The 21,902-nt window shown below is 37.6% G+C and overlaps 1 protein-coding gene across 4 annotated transcripts in view; it reads right to left on the reverse strand.

The window, feature by feature from the left end:
* The window catches only part of mipol1 (mirror-image polydactyly 1), a 330,956-nt gene that overhangs the window by 217,547 nt on the left and 91,507 nt on the right, over window positions 1–21,902 (reverse strand). For all 4 annotated transcript variants that reach the window (XM_059956627.1, XM_059956599.1, XM_059956608.1 and 1 more), the window contains one exon: window positions 16,492–16,538. In XM_059956627.1, coding sequence (XP_059812610.1) covers window positions 16,492–16,528 — 37 coding nt within the window. In that variant the 5' untranslated portion in view covers window positions 16,529–16,538. The remainder of the gene's footprint in view (window positions 1–16,491; window positions 16,539–21,902) is intronic.

A 21,902-nucleotide genomic window follows, 5' to 3' on the forward strand; every position in this document is an offset into this window, starting at 1 on the left:
AACTTAGAATGGTGCTGCCCGACAACAGTCTACACTTTTTTATCACTCCTGAAGAAGCGAAGAAATTTGTTGAAGAATATCGATCCTCTAGTGCAACTTGAACTATGAGTTACATTGAAGATTTTTTTTTTGGAGAGAGGATGTTATTTCATTTTAAGTTTTAACCCTGGAAGTTGGGTTATAACTTCTTATTTTGAACTATGGGTCTGGGTCTTTTTTTTTACTATTATTATTGCTTATAGATGCTGTTTTAATCTTTATAATATCCTTTTTTTATATACGTTTGTATTTTGTAATAATGAATTATTTTTTTCAAAATGTCGTTTCTTCTTCCCATAAGTCTTTACTTTTTATAAGCGTTTATTTGCTTGCCTGTATTTAGAAATGGAACAAAGGTTTTGAATTCTTTTTCTTTAGTTTTTTTTTTAAATATGTTGTAGTGTCTATTAAATCTTTTTTTTTATATAAAAATATTCTATTTTGATAACTTTTTTTACTATATTTTCTCATTAGATTGCTGAATTTATATTCATATTTTGTAATATGGCTTTCTCAAAATGTCGTTTCTTCTTCCCATAAGTCTTGGCTTGTGAAACGTCATCTTTGTATCTGAATATGGAAATTCTTTTTTAAAGGTGTATCACATTTTTAAACTTTAATGTGCATTTTTTTTTATTAATGATCTTTCTGGTTTTACTATTTTAGTTTTTTTTTGATTTGTCTGATATGGGTGTGTATGTGTATGTGTATGTATATATATATATATATATGTAGGTATATATATATATATATATATTTTTTTTTTTGCAACTCTATATTTTAATTGGGGTGTTATATAGTTTTTTCTTAAAAAATTTTCTTATGGAGCTGCCATCTTGAAATGGGGGTAATATTAGTATTAGTTTATGCGCCTGCCGCTTGGCTTTCTTTCAAAGGGTGGGGGGAGGGGGGAGGGATCTTTTTTCATGCTTTTGCTTTTTATTTTTTTGCTTTTAGTTTATGGGCTGACTTTAAATTGTTAATATTGTTGAGGTGTCAGGATCTCCGGTTGCTCCTGAATCAATTTTCCTTCTTCCTAAATTGTGGGTTATGTGTTTTTTTAACCTTTTATGATACACACAATTAATATTGGTATGATGGATAAATCTATTAACTTTATCTCGTGGAATACTAATGGTTTAAATCATCCGATTAAACGTAAAAAAATATTTAAAGTATTCCATAGATTGAACGCTAATATTATTTTTGCACAGGAGACCCACATTAGGAGGGAGGATAATCAACGTTTTTTTAGGTTCTGGAAAGGTCAACAATTTCACTCAAATTGTACCGCTAAAATTAGGGGTGTGTCTATTTTTATAGACGCCTCAATTTCGTTTACACATTATGAAATTATTTCTGATCCACAGGGTAGATTTTTGTTGATAACTGGTTCACTTTTTAATCGGAAAGTTGTTTTAGTTAATATTTATGCTCCAAACTTTGATTGTCCTGAATTTTTTAAACGGTTATTTACTTCTCTTCCTAATTTGAATGAATATATGTTGATTATGGGTGGAGACTTTAATTGTTGTTTGAATCCTTCGATGGATAGATCTAAACCTATTCGAACTCTTCCGAATAGATCAGCTTTACTTATTAATTCTTTTATGGTTGATTCTGGAATTACTGAAATATGGCGGTTTTTGAACCCTAAAGGTAAAGAATTTTCATTTTTTTCACATGTATATCATAGTTATTCTAGAATTGATTACTTTCTTATTGATCATCGTTTATTAACAGATGTTATTGATTGTAAATACGATTCTATTGCTATTTCGGATCATGCGCCTCTGAAGTTATCTATCAAGATTTCGGATTCTTCTATCAATACTAGATCTTGGAGACTTAATGCTACTTTACTTCAAGATCCAGAATTTATTACCTTCATAAAACAACAAATTGACTTATTTTTTTCAACAAACTATAATGAAGAGATTGATAAAGGAATACTTTGGGACTCTTTCAAGGCTTTTATTCGTGGACAAATTATTTCATATTCCGCTGGTAAAAGAAAACAAAGATATTCAGATATAGCTTTATTGGTGGATAAAATTAAAGAAATTGATAAGATTTATTCCGTTACTCCTACCAAAGAACTTTATAAGAAGAGAGTTGAGCTTCAAATGGAACATAGTTTATTATTATCTTCTTCAATTGAGAATCAATTAATTAAGACTAGGGCTCAATTTTATATTCATAGTGATCGAACTGGTAAATTGTTAGCTAATCAATTAAAAGCTATTTCGACTAAGCGACAAATTATTAAAATTCGTAAACAAGACGGTAATTTAACTACTGATTATAAAGAAATCAATAACACTTTTCAAGATTTTTATAAATCTTTATATCAATCAGAATTTGACGGTGACCGGTTTATGATGGATAATTTTTTTAATAATTTGAATATTCCTAAACTGATAGATGAAGATTGTAGCTTGCTTGATGCTCCTATTTCTATGGATGAAATAAGAGAGGCTATCTCATCAATGAATTCAGGGAAAGCTCCTGGTCCTGATGGTTTTATTGTAGAATTTTTTAAAACTTTTTCTTTATTGCTTTCTCCTTGGCTATGTGAAATCTTTAATGATGCGTTTGTTAAGAAGAGATTACCTCAATCGTTTTATGAAGCTACTATCTCTCTAATTCTTAAAAAAGATAAAGATCCTACCTTATGTGCATCTTATCGCCCTATATCATTATTAAATGTAGACTCTAAGATTCTTACAAAAATTTTAGCCATTAGATTAGAAAAGGTATTACCACAGATTATTTCAGAAGATCAAACTGGTTTTATTAGGAATCGATATTCCTTTTTTAATATTAGAAAATTGATTAACATAATTTATACTTCATCACCTACAACCCCAGAATGTGTTATCTCATTAGATGCTGAAAAAGCCTTTGATAGAGTTGAATGGACATATTTATTTAATGCATTGAGAAACTTTAATTTTAGTCCTAATTTTATATCATGGATTAAATTAATATATTATAAACCTGTTGCTTCTGTTCTTACAAATAATTATAGATCCTCTTTTTTTCAATTATCTCGTGGTACGAGACAAGGTTGTCCTTTAAGTCCTTTATTATTTAATATTGCATTAGAACCTTTAGCTATTGCTATTCGTGAGTCTCCTAATATTTTTGGTATTACCCGTAATGAGAAGTTATACAAATTATCGCTTTATGCTGATGATTTGTTGTTATATATTTCTAATCCTAGTAGGTCTATTCCTGCTATTTTATCCTTGTTGGCTCAATTTGGTAGTTTTTCTGGTTATAAGTTAAACTTAGATAAGAGTGAGTTATTCCCTTTAAACGCGCAAACTTTATTGAGTGATAGGATGCCATTTAAAGTTGTTACTGATAACTTTATCTATTTAGGTATAAAAATTACCAAGAAATATAAAGATTTATTTGGACTGAATTTTTTACCTATGCTTCATCAAATTCAGCAACTTACTACTAGATGGTCTCCCTTATTTTTATCATTAGTTGGTCGGATTAATGCTATTAAAATGATGATTTTACCGAAATTTTTATATTTATTCCAAGCTTTACCAATTTTTATTCCTAAATCTTTTTTTGATAATATTGATTCAAAGATTTCCTCATTTGTTTGGCAAAATAAAAATCCTAGGTTAAGCAAAAGGCAATTACAAAAGTCTAAAAAAGATGGTGGTCTAGCTTTACCTAACTTTAGATTTTATTATTGGGCGAATAATATTCGTAACCTAATGTACTGGAAACTAGATTTGGATTCACCTGTGTGCCCACAGTGGGTAAATTTGGAATGTAGTGAGGTTAAGGGATATTCTATATTTTCCGTTCTTGGTTCTTTTCTTCCTATTGATTTAGCCAAATTCAATAAACAGATATCTAACCCTGTTGTTAAACATACACTACGAATTTGGTTTCAATTTCGCAAATTCTTTAATCTGAAAAACTTTGCTTTGGACAGCCCTATTTTATGTAATTTTTTTTTTAAACCTTCATTGACAGATCAAGCTTTTAGTATATGGAAAAGGAAAGGTATAAAATGTTTTCGTGATCTTTTTTTTGAAGGTACTTTGATGTCCTTTGATCAACTATCCAACAAATTTGAATTACCTAAATCTAATTTTTTTAGATACTTACAAATTAGAAATTTCTTACATAAAATTCTTCCATCTTTTCCTAATTCAACTCCATCGGATTTTTCAGATTTGATTTTTACTTTTAATCCTTGTCAGAAGGGATTAGTAGCTTTTATTTATAACATGATTATGAAGATACAGCCAGAAATATCGGATAGAATTAGACAAGAATGGGAAAAAGAACTTCGATGTAATATATCAACAGATAAATGGGAAAAAATTTTACAAATGGTTAATTCCTCCTCTATTTGTGCTAAACATGCTTTAATACAATTTAAAATTGTACATAGAGCTTATATGTCTAAAGATAAACTTGCCCGATTTTATTCGCATATCAATCCTCAATGTGACAGATGTCACTTAGAAGTGGCTTCATTGACTCACATGTTTTGGACATGTCCCACTTTACATAACTATTGGAAGGACATTTTTGATGTCATTTCCTCAGTATGGAATATCGATTTACAACCCCATTTTATTACTGCAATTTTCGGTATACCAAATGAAGATGGCAATCAACTTTCCCCTTCAATCAGACGAATGATTGCCTTTGTAACATTAATTGCCAGAAGGTCTATATTACAAAACTGGAAAGAAGTAAATCCTCCTACTACATTTCAGTGGTTCTCCCAAACTATTTCTTATTTGAGTTTGGAAAAAATCAGAAGCACTATCTTTGATTCTTCAATTAAATTTGAAGAAACCTGGGGACCATTTATTCGACACTTTCATATGAATTAATTTGGCTTATTTCAGATCCTTTTCTCTACTTATACTTGTTCAGGTATGGAGTTCTGGAGTTCTTTTCTTGACACCTTTATATATTTATAAAGTGTTATTATTGCCCATGTTAGTGTTAGTTTAGTATTTTTTTTCATTATATATTTTTTCTCATATATAATTTCAATTTTTTTTTTTCTCTTTTTTCGACGATTATTTTTGTTTTTCATATATATTTACATAGACTTGATTGATTTATGCACCTTTTGTTGATGGATGTTTTAATAGGATATTATTATCCTATTACTAATGTAATCTCAAGTTTATTGAATCTGTAATCTATTCATTATTTTGTGTTGTTTTTTTTATATATGAAATTTAATAAAAAGATTGAAAAAGAAAGAAAGAAATAATGAGTACCAGTATTGCAGGTGCAATGAGTGAAAAGCACACAGTTTGCTTAGAAGTTTAACTTCTCCAACCAAGCCAGCTGAAATGAGCATTGCTGAATTGTCAATGTGATGCAGGAACATTTAGAAACAAAACCACAGTTGACTGCAGAATGCTTTACATTTCATAAGTAGAATCAAAAAGGAAGAGGACTCTATTTCAAATTATGTGGCTGAATTGAAGAGATTGCATAAGCATTGTCAGTTCAATGATGGGCTTAATGATGCATGAGAAATCATTTAGTTTGTGAAAACTTACAGGAAAGCAATTGAAGACGGCTCCTAACTGAAGAGAAACACACATTTGAAATATCAATTGAAATCATTGTATCGATAGAAACAGCAGAAAGAGATGAAATTGAAATGGAGTTAGGAATGAAAGTGGGTGTGAACAAAATTGCACTGTCTAGAAAGAAACCTGCCTGACCGAACAAATTATGTTACCATTGTGGCAGGGGCTCACACACACCAAACCCTTGCAGGTTTAAAGGCAAAACTTGCAGGAAATGCAACAAAGTAGGGTACATATAAAGGTTTCAAAGGTACATTTAATGTCAGAGAAATGTACACAACATACATCTTGAAATGTTTGTTCTTCGGAACCATCCATGAAGAGTGCACCAAAGAATGAACGACAGTTAAATGTTAGAACCCCGAAGTCCCCACCACCAGTTCCCCTCCCTCCAGCGCATAAGCAGCAGCAAGCACAATCTCTTCTCCTCCTCCCAGCAAAAAAAAACTTCAGCACCCGTCACCAAGCACTCAAGCATGCAGCAAAAGCAACAGTAAAGAAACAGACTTACAGTACTGCAAAGACTACATTGTTCACCCGGCATTCAACATACCACAGGTTCTCTCTCTCTCCCTAATATGGGAGAAAGAGATGTCTCTATTTCACAGCAAAAGGGGAGACATAACAAACAACTCGCTAGTTTACAAATGTTAAAAGTCTACTGCATCACTTTTTTTGAGCTCTGTGCCCAAAGATCTCAGGTCTCTGGGCACACAGCCAAAGATGTTCCAGCTCCCATGACACACTGGTCTGTGACACCGACTTTCGATCCACCCATCTCCAGAGCCCCGAGATCCTAGGCCTCCAAAGCCGAGTCAAACTCTTAGGCCAAGGCCTTGGCATGCCAAACAACAGCCAAGTGTGACACCCTAAGAGTGGGTCCCATTTCCATGAGGAGCATGCTAGGCAGTCAAAAATAAATGAAATGCACAGGACAAAGCAAAAGATCATGGAAATTGGAAAAAAAACAACTGTAGATACTGGATATCTCAAATAAAGAGTGACACACGAATGAGTAGCCTTAAAATTTACAATTTGAAAACTAACAAGAGACAAAAAATATGGCATACAACAGGATCGAATGGCAAATTAATTAAAAAGATATTGGACACTGGCTCGGCTGTTTCATTCCACAAAAAGAGTGTGAACGGCATTTCAAAGACACTGGACTGAATCTAAGAACTTATACTGGAGAAAAGCTAACTCCAATAGGAATGACATCCTCAACTGTGAAATAGAAAAACCAACAAACCACATTGTGCTTTTATGTGGTAAAAGCAGGAGGATCAGCATTCTGGGGCCATGATTGGCTGAGACTACTACAACTTGACTGGAGATCCATCCATCATTTGCATGCCACATTGCCTGCAATACAGTCAACTGAAAACAAATTAATAAAGATATTGGATGATGCCACAGCAGTGTTCAAGGACGGCACTGGAAAATTCAAACATATCAAGGGTAAAATAGAGTTAAACAAAAATGCCACACCCAAGTTTACCAAGCTCACCCAGCTCCTTTACTATCTGTGATAAAGTAGCCAGTGAGCTAGATTGCATGGAGGCTGAAAGAATTCTTTCCAAGGTTAAGTGGAGTCGATGGACAACACCAGTGGTCCCAGTAGCTCAGAAGGATAGATCTGTCAGGACCTGTGATTTTAAGGTCACCATCAGCCCAGTCGTGAAAATAGATCAATACCATCTGCCCAGGATAAAGGGCAAACCTTTCTCGACTTAGCTGTGGCTTACCTACAGATGGAGATAAAAGAGTCGCAAGTGTTTCTTACCATAAACACTCACAAAGCTAGAAAAGGCTTATTTTTGGAGTAGCATATGTACTCACACTCTCTGAAAAAATTATGAACCATGTACTGCTTTAGCTGAATAATATTATTGTTACTGGTCAGGATAACAGGGAACATATCCAAAATCTCAAGACAGTGTTAAACAGATTATGGGGCTCAGAGCATGACATAAGAAGTGTGAACTCTTTAAACCAAGCAGCTTGCCATCACTGTTCTGGATGCCAATGTGTCCAGAAGATGCCAAGAGCATCGCCTCTCCATCCATAGGAATGGCCTGCATTGCCCTGAGTGATGATTCATGCGCATTTTGCCAGAACATTGATGGGCACTAATTTCTTACTAATAGTGGATACAGCGACAAAGCATTCCCAATGGCATCCATTACAGCCTCGCAAGCACACTGTCATTGTGTTGAGAAGCCTCTTCTCAAGAACTGGAGTTCCAGAACACTTGGTCAGTGACAACGAACAACAGTTTGCTGCGGAACAGTTTCAGTCATTCCTGAAAATGAATGGAATAAATCATATTACATCTGCAATGTACCCAACTACAAATAGTTTAGTGAAAAGACTTGTCCAGAATCTAAAGATGGCACTGCAAACATTGTCAGCAGAACACACTACACTGAATTAGAACCATTTTGCATATCCTAATACAGCCCACTTCGCAACCAACAATTCATCAGCTATGTTGTTCCCGGGTCAACCTTTGCACTTATGCTTGGATCTCCTCAAATCCGATCTAAGGAGAATGCAGGACAAACAACTGCGACAAATTGAGGGCTCCTCAAACAAGGAGGTTTAATATTTCACTCTTGGACAAGCAGTCCTGGCAAGGGACTACAGAGATGATAAAAAGTGGGTATTTGGAATGATTAAGGACAGAACTTGTACTCTCCCACACAGTGGAGATTGCATCTGATAACATCTGGAGACAACACTTTGATCATTTGAGGAAAGCAAAGTCAGTTGTCAGAGAAGAGAGATGTCCAGAGCAGTCAGAACCACTTCCTGTAGTCCCAGAGTCAACTCCTACAACCACCACAGAGGAGGCCCAAAACCTGAGATTGTTTCACACCAACCAGTCTCACCTACCAAGCAGAGTGACCCCCCCGCCCCAAAATCAGGAAAGATGTTATACTACAAAGGTAAGAAATCCTCCACTGTGATTAAATATTTATGCCTGAATAGTCCAAATTAAAGTTTATATTGCTGTGCACATCTATATAGTAGCTGTATTACACAGTACACTGTATGTACAAGATGCCAAGAGTTACATATTTGAGTTGTGATGCATTCCATATTAAGTTGGAGTTTGTGTATTCAATAATTCAGTAATATTTGACTGCTATTGTAAATCTATTCTTTGATCAGGCACTGTTTACATAATTAATTATGGGTTATATTTATTAAGTATGTGAATGGCATATGTCATTATGATGCCACGTTAACTTAAAAAAGAAACCTTACTTAAAAAAGGAAATAAAAACTAAGTAGAAAGTTATTTCGGCTCCTGCATTTTTTTTCAATTAGCTTCTGGTGTTATAGAACATGATAAAGCCCTCCCTCCTTTGAGAACATCCACAAGGAACGCTGTAGTAGGCATACAGCATCCATCTTCAAGGGCTCCCACCATCCAGACTGTGCTCTCTTCTCACTGCTGTCATTAGAGAGGTGGTACAGGAGTCTCAGAACCCACATCACCAGGTTCCAGAACAGTTACTACTCTTCAACCATCAGTCTCGAGACAGAGCATATAATTTTACTCACCTTAATACTAAACTGATTCTATGACCAATGGACTCACTTCCAAGTCATTCTCAATACTTATTATTTACTTAGTTATTATTATTTTGTTTTTTCCCTGTTGTGTATTTCTATAGTTCATTGGCTTTTGAACATTGATTGTTTCCCTGTCTTTTTGCACGATTGCAGGATAGTCAATGGTAACGTACATGTACTTTGATCATAAATTTACTCTGAACTTTGGTATAGAGGTGTCAATGCACAAGATCGGAAAAAAACTGCAAGAGTTTTATAGACTTAGCCAGCTCCTTTATAGGCATGGTCCTCCCCACCATCAATGATATCTTTAAAAGGCAATGCCTCTGAAAGGTGACATCCATCACGAAGGACCTTTACTATCCTGGTTATGTCCTCTTCTTAAGACTATCATCAGGGAGGTGGTACAGGAGCTTGAAGATGCACACTCAGTGTTTTAGAAACAGCTTCTTCCTCTTGCCAGATTTCTGAACAGTTCATGAACCTGTAAATGCAACCTCACTATTTTTTTCCTCTCTTTTTGTACAATTTATCTCTTTAATAATTTTTAAAAGCACTCTTATGGTAACTTATATTAAGCTTTAATGTATTGCATCTTTGCTGTAAAACAAATTGCACGACATATGTCAGTGATAATAAACCCGATTCTGAATCCTTTGATATGTGGATTGCTAATGATGGGCATAGTTACAAGATTTTGGTGATAGTGATATGATCGTGAAACACATTATGAAAGTAAAACACATTTTAAGAGCTGCATTCAATTTGAAGGAACTTGGATCAAAAGAAGAAAATTAGTTTATTTGATACAGAATAAATTAAAATATACCAGGTGCCCATTATTATCACTACCTCATCTATATTCACTTTTAATAGGAAGTGAACAAAATTTTAATGCTTTTCAAAGCTCTGGACGGGACTGGCTGGGAGAACATCCGGAATGTATTAGGAAAATTTGATACATGTTAAAATATTAATTCCAGTGATACTAAGAAAATGGAATTAATACAGAATACTGCACAATATTAATTTGACATAAATGAATTTTAACAGTTATCTTTGAAAAAACTATCTAGATTGAACTTACTATTCTGCTTCAGCTGATTGAAGGCATGACCATGATAACATAAATATTGAAATTTATCTTCAGATAGGATTTCAACATGTTTTCATATAACTACAACCTGCATTTAACTAATAAGTATTGATATAATAAAATATTGACCTTGTTAGGTAAAGCAAAAATTGGAACGTTCATAAAGGAACACTCATTTTGGTTTGAAATTAGACCTTGAAGTGGCACATTAAACTATGAAGTATTCTGAATTTCCTGCCACTCCTTCTCTGCCAGCTGTCCCATACCCCTCCTGTGGCACTCCACCATCATCTACATCCTTTGCTCCCACTAGATTTACAAACTCGCTCTCTGCTCCACATTGATAAATACAGTACTGTGCAAAAGTCTTGAGCACCCTAGCTACATACATGTGCTTCTGACTTTTGTGCAGTACTGTATATAATCTACACATCTATTCGTCTTGGTATATATCCCAGTTCATAATAGCTTTAATTTAATTTACCCCATTCAGATATCTGACATTTTATCATCAGGTCAATGGTTGAAGAAGTTGACTTGTTTTTCACATTTATTTATGAATATGCAGCGTGTTTTTACTTATGACAAAAACTGTAACATTTATTTTCATACCAACAACTATGGTGTTAAGTTGGGCAACATAAAATACTGGCATGAGGAGCCTTTGTTCAACATCTGAAAATGCCAGAATTATGTTCTGAGGTAATAGCCCAACTAGATACACCACTAAACATCTTTTGCTTTTGACACTGCTTTTTATTTCTGTTACACCAACCAGGATTATTCTCAATTATTTTCATAGGAAAGAATAATCATTTATTCTGAAACACTAAACAGCTGGAAAGAGTGGGGAAGAAAAATCAAACCTATTAAAGCTAATGGCTAAGTATGGTTTAGGTCTGAGTAATATTTTTTTAAATCTAGAAATACTCTAGAATGTCAATTATGCCAAATCAAATGGGTTTAGTCCAAGTTTCAGATATTTTACTAGTGGAATTTTTTTGTGCATGTATTGTGTGAGGTAATCTTGGAAATTTAATGAATAGTTGTGGTTGCATAAATAGGCAGATGATGATTTTGGAGCACATCTTGGAAGCGATACAAACATTGAAATTCACAATTTCAATGTAAAATTAGCATAAATTAAAGTAACTGACCAGAGTGGTGAACACAGAACAATGAATCCTTGCTTTCATTCTCATTCATTTCATTTAATTCTGTGCATGCATGATGAAAGCTGTAGGATATTTGAACTTTGGTTTCAAAACCAGTCACAGGTTATTTAAATCAGAAGACATTATTGGCATCAAATTTTCTTAATGATTACTTTCATCAATAACATCAGCAATATTAACACCATATTATTGTTACATATGTGGATGGACAACTTACATTACATCTAAGGCATTTTGTTCATCAGATTATGTGTGAATGAGTAGGCAAGTTGCAAAAATGTATTTTCAAAATATTTCTGTACTGATGAGAAAGCTGAAGACATTTATTACTACTCCTATCTCGGGAATTAAGCCTGAATTTAAAAATTAATAGAAAATAAATGCTACCATAAAACTATCTGTCATAGTTACACAGTTTCAAAACTGAATTGTTACCTTTATTTTCCTTGACAATACATACACATGTGGTCTGCACAATGCTAAATGTGTAACTCCCTTAACAACAGCAGACCTTCTGCTTAATCTGAAACTGGATGCACAATTTCCTTTGGGAACTCTTCCCATGATCAACAGGAAAAAGCCAATATCCAAAATAAACCTTAGATTAGATTTTTCAAATGAAATTTGCCTTCTGCAGATAAAAATGTCAAGATGAATATGAACAGTAAAATAATAAATTACTTCCCAGTGATAGAGTAGTTATCAATGACTTGTTCATTCACACTATTCCTTGGATATCAAACTGCACAAGACATTCATCAAATGTCACGCATTCAGAATATTGGAAACACCATTATAGCTGTTTGACTAAGACCTCTGAAGTGTTTAAGCAAGAGTCAGAATGTATATTTGTGCAACAGAGAAGAATAAATTTACATATCAGCATCAGCTCATAAGGGATAGGTAAACATTCTGTTTATCTCTCATTGTCATTCCTTCCAGTTACCTCAGTACATGTATAATCAAAGCTCTAAGATATTCAAACTCTGGTTTCAAAACCAGTGGGCACAGGTTATTTAAAACCTGCAAAAGAATATCTGCATTTCTTAATATGCTATGTTACAAGTAAATGGTGGTGAAATATCACAGTTTTATATGTAGCACATGCTTAACTGCTGAGCGTTGGAAAAATTCATGACAGTAAAGACAAAAAAAAAGAAAATCAAAGCACAAACTGTTTATGAGTAGATAGGAATACTTTTATCATAGTACTAATCTTTCCTGGATTTAGTTATGATTTCAAAAGCTTGTATTTATTTTGACAAATGAAATGCTGACAGCTTAAATTGCCATTCATTCTAAATAAAGAAAAAAAATTCTCATCATTCATATATTTTCCTTCTACTATCAAGATATTTAAATGTATTTAAGGAAGTGTATTATCACAATATTACAGCCAATCGGCCCATGTTAATTAAAATTCAGAGAGATCCTAACATGCTTCTGCAGAGACACCCAGTCATTTCCTTTTAACTGCCAGAGTTTTCTTCACTGATGTATCCAGAAGCTTAATTCACACATTAAATCTCTCTGAAGAAAAAATACTAATAACAGCCTTTAAATTCCATTTTATTATTTTGAACCTCTGTTGAGTAACTCATTTGCATAATTCAAACTAAATTAATGTTTTTACATGCACTTTATGAATGTCTATGAGATCACCATTCAGCTACTTGTGCTTGAAGCTCTAAGCTTGCAATCCAGTGTGGTTCCCTGAATCTGACTTTTCACATCAGTAACTTCTCTCATGATTTCTCTCTGTAATACTTTCAATCTCCCTAGTTCAATATAACAAGGACACAATAGTTTAGATCATTATAAGATCTAATGATCTTATTATGGTAAATACTTAAAATTTTCCATATATTGTAAATTTAAAATTTTCATTATTTGCACTTAATCAACAACAAAACTCATTAAAATTTTAGATTTCAGAATAATCAGCTGTAAAGGGCATTGATTATACCCAAAATATCTTTAAAAATTATAATTATCCATAGAAAGGCAATGGTGATAATGTGCTACACACAGCGCGGAAATAACGACATGCAGTTGGTAAGTCATTTCGAGACTAGTTTATTCAAACTTCGTGGCGCTGGCATTTAAATCCCTAGCGCCTGCCCTCTCCGGGCAGAAATGACGTCAGAGGTACATTACCAAAGTCTCCCCCCGCGCGCTGGCTATTTGTGAGCCGGTTCGCCTGTGCAGAAAGTGGGTCGCCACATAACCCCGCCCCTCCAGAACTGGCGATACACCCCCCCAAAGTCCACAGTCTGGATCAGCCTCAGTGCCGCGGTGCCTGAACCTCAACCGGCTGCACCAAGTCCACATGGGCTGGTTTGAGTCAGACCACTGTGAAAACCTCCTCTCTCCCCCCAATGTCTAGAACGTACGTGGACCCGTTGTTGTTGATCACCTTGAACGGCCCCTCGTACGGCCACTGTAGTGGTGCCCGGTGACCGCCCCTTCGTACAAACACAAACTTACAGTTCTGCAGGTCTTTGGGTACATGGGTCAGGGTCCGTCCATGCTGTGAAGTCGGTACGGGGGCCAGGTTGCCGAGCCTCTTGCGTAGCCTGTCCAGGAATGCTGAGGGTTCTTCCTCTTGCCCCCTTGGGGCTGGTATGAAACGGTGGTAGAGGTTCACCATACCAACGAACTCCTGCAGACCTTTGACCGTGTTGGGCCAGGCAAAGTGGTGGATCGCGTCTACCTTGGCGGGCAGAGGTGTTGCCCTGTCTTTGGTAATCCTGTGGCCCAGGAAGTCGATGGTATCGAGACTGAACTGGCATTTGGCCGGGTTGATCGTGAGGCCGAAATCACTCAGGCGGGAGTAGAGCTGGCAGAGGTGGGACAGATGCTCCTGAAGACAACTGCTGGCTATAAGGATGTCGTCCAAATAGATGAACGCAAAGTCCAGGTCGCGTCCCACCGCGTCCATTAGCCGCTGGAACATCGTGCGGCATTCTTCGGGCCGAATGGCATTCGGAGGAACTCGAACAGGCCAAACGGGGTGATTAGTGCTGTTTTGGGGATGTCTTCAGGGCACACCGGGATTTGATGGTATCCCCGGATGAGGTCTACTTTGGAAAAGATTCTTGCCCTGTGCAGGTTTGCTGCAAAGTCCTGTATGTGTGGCACGGGGTAGCGGTCTGGAGTGGTAGCCTCATTCAGTCTGCGGTAGTCGCCACATGGTCTCCAACCCCCAGCTGCTTTGGGCACCATGTGCAGGGGGGAGGCCCATGGGCTGTCGGACCTCCGTACGATCCCCAACTCCTCCATCCTCTTGAACTCCTCCTTCGCCAGGCGGATCCTTGCCGGGGGGAGCCTTCATGCGCGGGCGTGGAGGGATGGTCCCTGGGTCGGAATGTGGTGCCGTACCCCGTGTCTGGGCATGGCTGCCGTGAACTGCGGTGCCAGAATCGATGGAAAGTCCACCAGGATTCTGGTGAATTCGTTGTCCGACAGCGTGATGGAGTCCAGGTGTGAGGCCTGCAACTTGGCTTCACCCAGGGAGAACGTCTGGAAAGTCTCGTCATGTACCAGTCTTTTCCCTTGCAAGTCGACCAGCAGGCAGTGAGCTCGCAAGAAGTCCACCCCCAGGAGTGGTTGGGCACTGTGGCCAGTGTGAAGTTCCACGTGAACCGGCTGGCGCCGAACTGCAGCTGCACTGTGCGGGTGCCGTAGGTCAGTATCGTGCTGCCATTTGCAGCCCTCAGGGTGGGTCCTGGCTTCCTGATGTGGGTGTCGTACCCCGTAGGGGGCAAGACGCTGATCTCCAGTCCGGTGTCGACCAAGAAGCGACATCCCGACTGTTTGTCCTAGATGTACAAGAGGCTGTCCTGGTGGCCAGCCGTCATAGTCATTAGTGGCAGCTGGCCCTGGCCCTGGCCCTTGCAGGGCGGGTGACAACGGCGGGCTTTTGTGCCCCACCGCTGGTGGTAGAAACACCACTGTTCACTGGCCTCCTCCTGCCTCTGTGTTGCGTGCGCCCCCCTGCCGGGCCTGGTCTGGTCTGCTGTTGGGCGCGTGGCCTGGTAATTTGACCGACGGACGTCACGCTCTCCCTCTTGGCTTTCCACAGCACGTCTGCCCAGGCCGCCACCTTCCGGGGGTCACTGAAATCTGCGTCGGCCAGCAGCAGATGTATGTCCTCGGGCAGCTGCTCTAGGAACGCCTGCTCAAACATGAGTCAGGGCTCGTGTCCGTCAGCCAGGGACAGCATCTCGTTCATCAATGCTGACGGCAGCCTGTCTCCCAAACCGTCCAGGTGAAGCAGGCGGGCACCTCGCTCACGCCATGAGAGGCCAAAGGTCCCAATGAGCAGCGCTTTGAATGCTTCATATTTGCCTTATTCCGGGGGTGACTGTATGAAATCTGCAACCTGGGTGGCCGTCTCCTGGTCAAGGGCGCTCACCACTTGGTAGTAACGCATGGAATCAGAGGATATCTGCCGAATCTGGAACTGGGCTTCTGCTTGGCTAAACCACATGCGTGGTTGCAGCATCCAGAAAGTCGGCAGTTTTAGTGAAACTGCGTGAACAGATGAAGAGTCGGTCATCTTTGGTCCAAATCCCATTTGGACCGTCGGGGTCACCAATGTAGCAATGTGCTACACACAGCGCTGAAATAACGACATGCAGTCGGTAAGTCGTTTCGAGACTAGTTTATTCAAACTTCGCGGTGCTGGCATTTAAATCCCTAGCGCCCACCCTCTCTGGGCAGAAATGACATCAGAGGTGCATTACCAAAGTCTCCCCCCGCGCGCTGGCTATTTGTGAGCCGGTTCGCCTGCGCAGAAAGTGGGTCGCCACAATAATACTATTATTTTAAAAGTACTTCAAAATAGGTAGCAAGCTTCTCCAACTACTTTGCCCACATTCCTTCTTCACTGTTATAGTAAATTACCTCAAGAAAAACACTAATTGGAAAATTGGAAGGCACAGGACAAATATTTTTCACATTGACAGTTAAGCAAATCTATAATTTTACCAACCTTCTGTCTGTATTTGCGATCTTGCGTTTTCTTCCATATCTTCTGAACTGCAACAAGAAGTTACAAAAAAAGATTCAAAAACAAGTATTGCCATACTTGTTAGTATTGCTTAAAAATCTATTAATATAAAATTCAATAATTAAATACAGCAGTTAAAATATTTTAGCTCAAATACATGCAGTATGTATAGAACTTATAACATGACCATAACTTCCATTCTACTTCTTGATTTTTTTTACAATAACAGTTTAAGCAATAAATAGGATTTTTTGTGTGCTCAAACTTTTTTGAATAACATGTTGGGAAATAGCAACAAAACACAGCAATAGTATACTAAATATACTCAAAGAACAATAATAAATAACAGTGAATTAAATACCAAATATTAAAGACATTTGACTTTTCAGTTTTCATCTTTTTACATTATTTTTAGCTGTTTGCAAGTTGTGGCCCAATTGATAGCACAATTTGTCAGGAGTCAAAAGATTGGGGGTGGAAATTCCACTACAGAAATTTGACCATTAAACTTGAACAAATGTAATAGTAAGGGAATAATACAGCTGGAGACATTCTTCTATTTTCATAGGTCAATGTACAAGAACCTACTAGACTATTTTAAAAGCGGACTTATGAGTTATTCCTGGCAAACTACCCAATATCCCTCAATCAGGGTCACTATAAGAGTTTTTTGGGATCTCTTGAAAGCTCTCACATTTATGTTAGACTTTAAGTTATGGGCCAGCTACAAAAATGGTACGAGTCACAGCAAAATGAATTGGGCCATTTAACTGAATTTGCTTCAGTACAGTTTACTTAAAAAAAGAGTGAAAACATTACATTTGCAGAAAGTTAGGGGACAAGTTACATGGATCATGATTGTTACAATCCAAAAAGTGCTGAGATTTCACCATGTTCCATTATCTTCACACCTAAATGCTAATGCAATGAATTCTTTACAGAATATTTCCAATGAAATGTCTCGCTCTTTTATTTCCAATAGTCTTCAATGGAGCTTCTTAGAAACAGGCAATCTTTCCATCCGTTCCTCATTTACTTTTGGATTAGCTGAAATGCAGGTGTTTTATTACATTAATTAAATGTACCATGCATGTCTCAGTCAATGCAGATATAGAACTACAAAAAGGTGAATAATAATTTCAGTCTTTTAATATTTTAATATACCAAGACATAGAAAGAAAGCAATTTTTAATAATCTCATGGGCATTTTAAAAGAAGACAGGCTGCCCTATTGTTCATTATATAAATTATAAATTTCATCCCTCTATATTGTACACTCTTTCTTCAATACCATTTCCAAGATAATGATTGCCAGCAATTAACAAAATGTAATCCCATCGCGCAATCATTTTAATGCTTTTAGCGCTCAGAAAAGTAAACATCAAATTAATACAGCTGAAGCCATATTAGATCCTGGTTAGCTGCAGGCAATTATAGTTCAGCTCCTCAGGTGTAATTAAATGATTGAAATGATTTAGTTCAATAAATGCAAGTTAATTCATAAGTAAGCAACAAATAGACTGGGAGCAATTACAAGAAACACTGACATCCTCAGTTCATCCTTTCGAGGTGTACAGCTTAAATGAAAAGGCTGCCACCTACTGGAGAAGTGATGCAAGTATTGTGAATAATAAAACAGCAACAGCAACACAAAAGTTAGACAACTCGAATTTGATGTGACATGATACAAAAACAAGATTACTCCAAGCTTCTTTCAAAAAGAATAAAAAAAACAAAAACATTATTTAGAAAACTTGAATTCCAAGTCAATTAGCAATTTTAATTTTGTTTCCCATGCATTTTATACATTTGCAACATAATTCAACTGTAAGCAAACTGGAACGTGTTCCAGATAGATCCTCCCTCCCATAATAGATTAACGATACTAATTAAGATTTAAGTTTGTCAGGCCCCATATGAGTGTTTTGAAGAATTAGCAAGCATGGGTGATCAAAAATGTTGTTTACTGCACTGTTAAATTAACATGAATTGCAGTGAGTCCTCCAAAACTAAATTACAGAATTCTTCCCGCATTTAAGGCACAGTTTTTAAAAGTAATAGCACATAAAGCACCTTGAAATTTGAATTATACAACTATAACGGTATAACATGAGTTAGAAATAATAAAATGATTATAAAATTTGTTATAAACAAGAGTAAAACTGCAGATGCTGGAAATCCAAGCAAAACATACAAAATAATGAAAGAACTCTGCAAATCAGGCAGAAGGACGTTCCTGATGAAGGTCTTGAAGGTCTCAGCCCAAACCATTGACTGTACTTTTTTCCACAGATACTGCCAGACTTGCTGACTTCCTCCAATATTTTGCACGTGTTACTGTAAAATTCATTAGTCAGACTATATTATGAAAGCTGTGTTCAGGTTAACAAGATGGAAAGTCAGAGGTAAAGCACAAAAAAAATCAAAAAATCCACAATCTTGATCTCACAATTCAGTCTTTAACCCTCTACTTAATAATCTTGACATATTTGCCACTCAACCAATACCTCTCCTCTATGTTTTTCTCCACTATTAAAAAAAACAATCTAAATGAAGCATTCACACTTTGCAATTCTAGACACTTCACTGTTTCTGGTGTGAATTTAGCTATCTATCATTTCATTATTCTGTCTAGATCAAACATAATTCGTTTTCACTTTCTTCTCTCAAAATTGTCTTCTATAAGATTGTCTGGAAGTAACATTAGCATCAATTAAGCCCTTAAGCTCAGCTTTGCTGCCTCTCCCAATTTCCTCACCCAACAAACAGGAAAAGCTTGTGGACTTTGTTATAGCACACTGAGACCATCCATACACTTGCCTGTCCAAGTCTCAGCTTCCAGTCCATCAAAGCTGAATTCACAAGGCCTCATCACCACAGTCAGAAATTACTTCCTTTGAATTTTTCAAATTATGCTTCATTCATTGCTAAATCTAGAATCTAAATTCGAGATTTCCCCATCAAACTTTAAATAGGTTTGCAGTAATTTAGCATGCCATCAACTCCTCAAAGGGAAATAGGGAGCGAATAAATGTATTTCTTCAGCAGTTACTCAGGACGAGATAACCTCCTTCCACTGTGTATTCTGAAATGACTAATAAGGCCTTGATAGAATGGATGGGGGGGGGGGGAATGTTTCCTACGATGGGGAAGTCTAAGACCAGAGGACACAGCCTCATAATGGAGGAGTGTCCATTTAGAATGGAGATGAGGAGGAATTTCCTTAGCAAGAAAGTTGTGTATCTGTGGAATTCTTTGCCGTGGACAGCTGTGGAGGCCAAGTCTTAATGTACATTTAATGCAGAGGTTGATAGGATTCTTGATTGGTCAGGACATGAAAGAATAAGGGGAAAGGGCAGGAGATTTGGGCTGAGAGGAAAATTGGATCAGCCATGATGAAATGGTGGAGCAGACTTGATAGGCCAAATGGCCTAATTCTGCTCCCTAATCTTATGGTCTTATGAAGGTGATATGGGAACCACAGACTCTAAGACAGATGGGCAGTGGTGTGTATGGGTTGCATCTGGAGTACATTACTTCTGCACTGACACAGGGCCGATGTGTGCCTCTGAACATGGCCTCAATGCCCTTGTGATTCTGAATGCTCCTACTCCAGTGGAGAAGTCATTCGCCAGAAGTAAATAGGGATCTTGCACTTCTTCAAGAAGGATTTGAGCACATTGAAACATAGAAAAAACTACGGCACAATACAGGCCCTTCAGCCCACAATGCTGTGCCAAGCATGTACTTACTTTAGAAATTACCTAGGGTTACCCATAGCTCTCTATTTTTCTAAGCTGCTTGTATCTATCCAGGTATCTCTTAAAAGACAATAGACAATAGGTGCAGGAGTAGGCCATTCGGCCCTTTGAGCCAGCACCGCCATTCACTGTGATCATGGCTGATTATCCACAATCAGTACACCGTTCCTGCCTTCTCCCCATATCCCCTGACTCCACTATCTTTAAGAGCTCTATCTAACTCATTCTTGAAAGTATCCAGAGAATTGGCCTCCAATGCCTTCTGAAGCAGAGCATTCCATAGATCTACAATTCTCTGGGTGAAAAAGTTTTTCCTGAACTCCGTTCTAAATGGCCTATCCCTTATTCTTAAACTGTGGCCTCTGGTTCTGGACTCCCCCAACATCGGGAACATGTTTTCTGCCTCTAGCATGTCCAATCCCTTAATAATCTTATATGTTTCAATCAGATCCCCTCTTATCCTTCTAAATTCCAGTGTATACAAGCCCAGTCGCTCCAATCTTTCAACATATGACAGTCCCGCCATCCCGGGAATCAACCTCGTGAACCTATGCTGCACCCCCTCAATAGCAAGAATGTCCTTCCTCAGATTTGGAGACCAAAACTGAACACAATACTCGAGGTGTGGTCTCACCAGGGTGCTATACAACTACAGAAGGACATCTTTGCTCCTATACTCAACTCCCCTTGTTATGAAGGCGAACATGCCATTAGCTTTCTTCACTGCCTGCTGTACCTGCATGCTTACTTTCAGTGACTGATGAACAAGGACACCGAGATCTCATTGTAATTCCCCTTTTCTTAACTTGACACCATTCAGACAGTAATCTGCCTTCCTGTTCTTGCCACCAAAGTGATAACCTCACATTTATCCACATTAAACTACATCTGCCCACTCACCTAACCTGTCCAAGTCACCCTGCATTCTCCTAACATCCTCCTCATATTTCACACTGCCACCCAGCTTTGTGTCATCTGCAAATTTGCTAATGTTACTTTTAATCCTTTCATCTAAATCATTAATGTATATTGTAAATAGTTGAGGTACCAGCACCGAGCCTTGCGGTACCCCACTAGTCACTGCCTGCCATTCTGAAAAGGACCCGTTAATCCCTACTCTTTGTTTCCTGTCTGCCAACCAATTTTCTATCCATGTTAGTACCCTACCCCCAATACCATGTGCTCTAATTTTGCCCACTAATCTATGTGGGACCTTATCAAAGGCTTTCTGAAAGTCCAGGTACACGACATCCACTGGCTCTCCCTTGTCCATTTTCAGTTACATCCTCCTGTTACTGCTAACCAAATGTGCCACTATTTCATCTTTTATAATTGACTCCAGCATCTTCCCCACCACTGATGTCAGGCTAACTGGTCTATAATTCCCTGTTTTCTCTCTCCCTCCTTTCTTAAAAAGTGGGATAACATTAGCTACCCTCCAATCCACAGGAACTGATCCTGAATCTATAGAACATAGGAAAATGATTACCAATGTGTCCACAATTTCTACAGCCACCTCCTTAAGTACCCTGGGATGCAGACCATCAGGCCCTGGGGATTTATCAGCCTTCTGTCCCATCAGTCTATCCAACACCATTTTCTGCCTAATGTGAATTTCCTTCAGTTCCTCCG

Source organism: Hypanus sabinus, chromosome 2, assembly GCF_030144855.1.
Source record: "Hypanus sabinus isolate sHypSab1 chromosome 2, sHypSab1.hap1, whole genome shotgun sequence".
In the NCBI taxonomy this organism is placed as follows: Eukaryota; Metazoa; Chordata; class Chondrichthyes; order Myliobatiformes; family Dasyatidae; genus Hypanus; species Hypanus sabinus.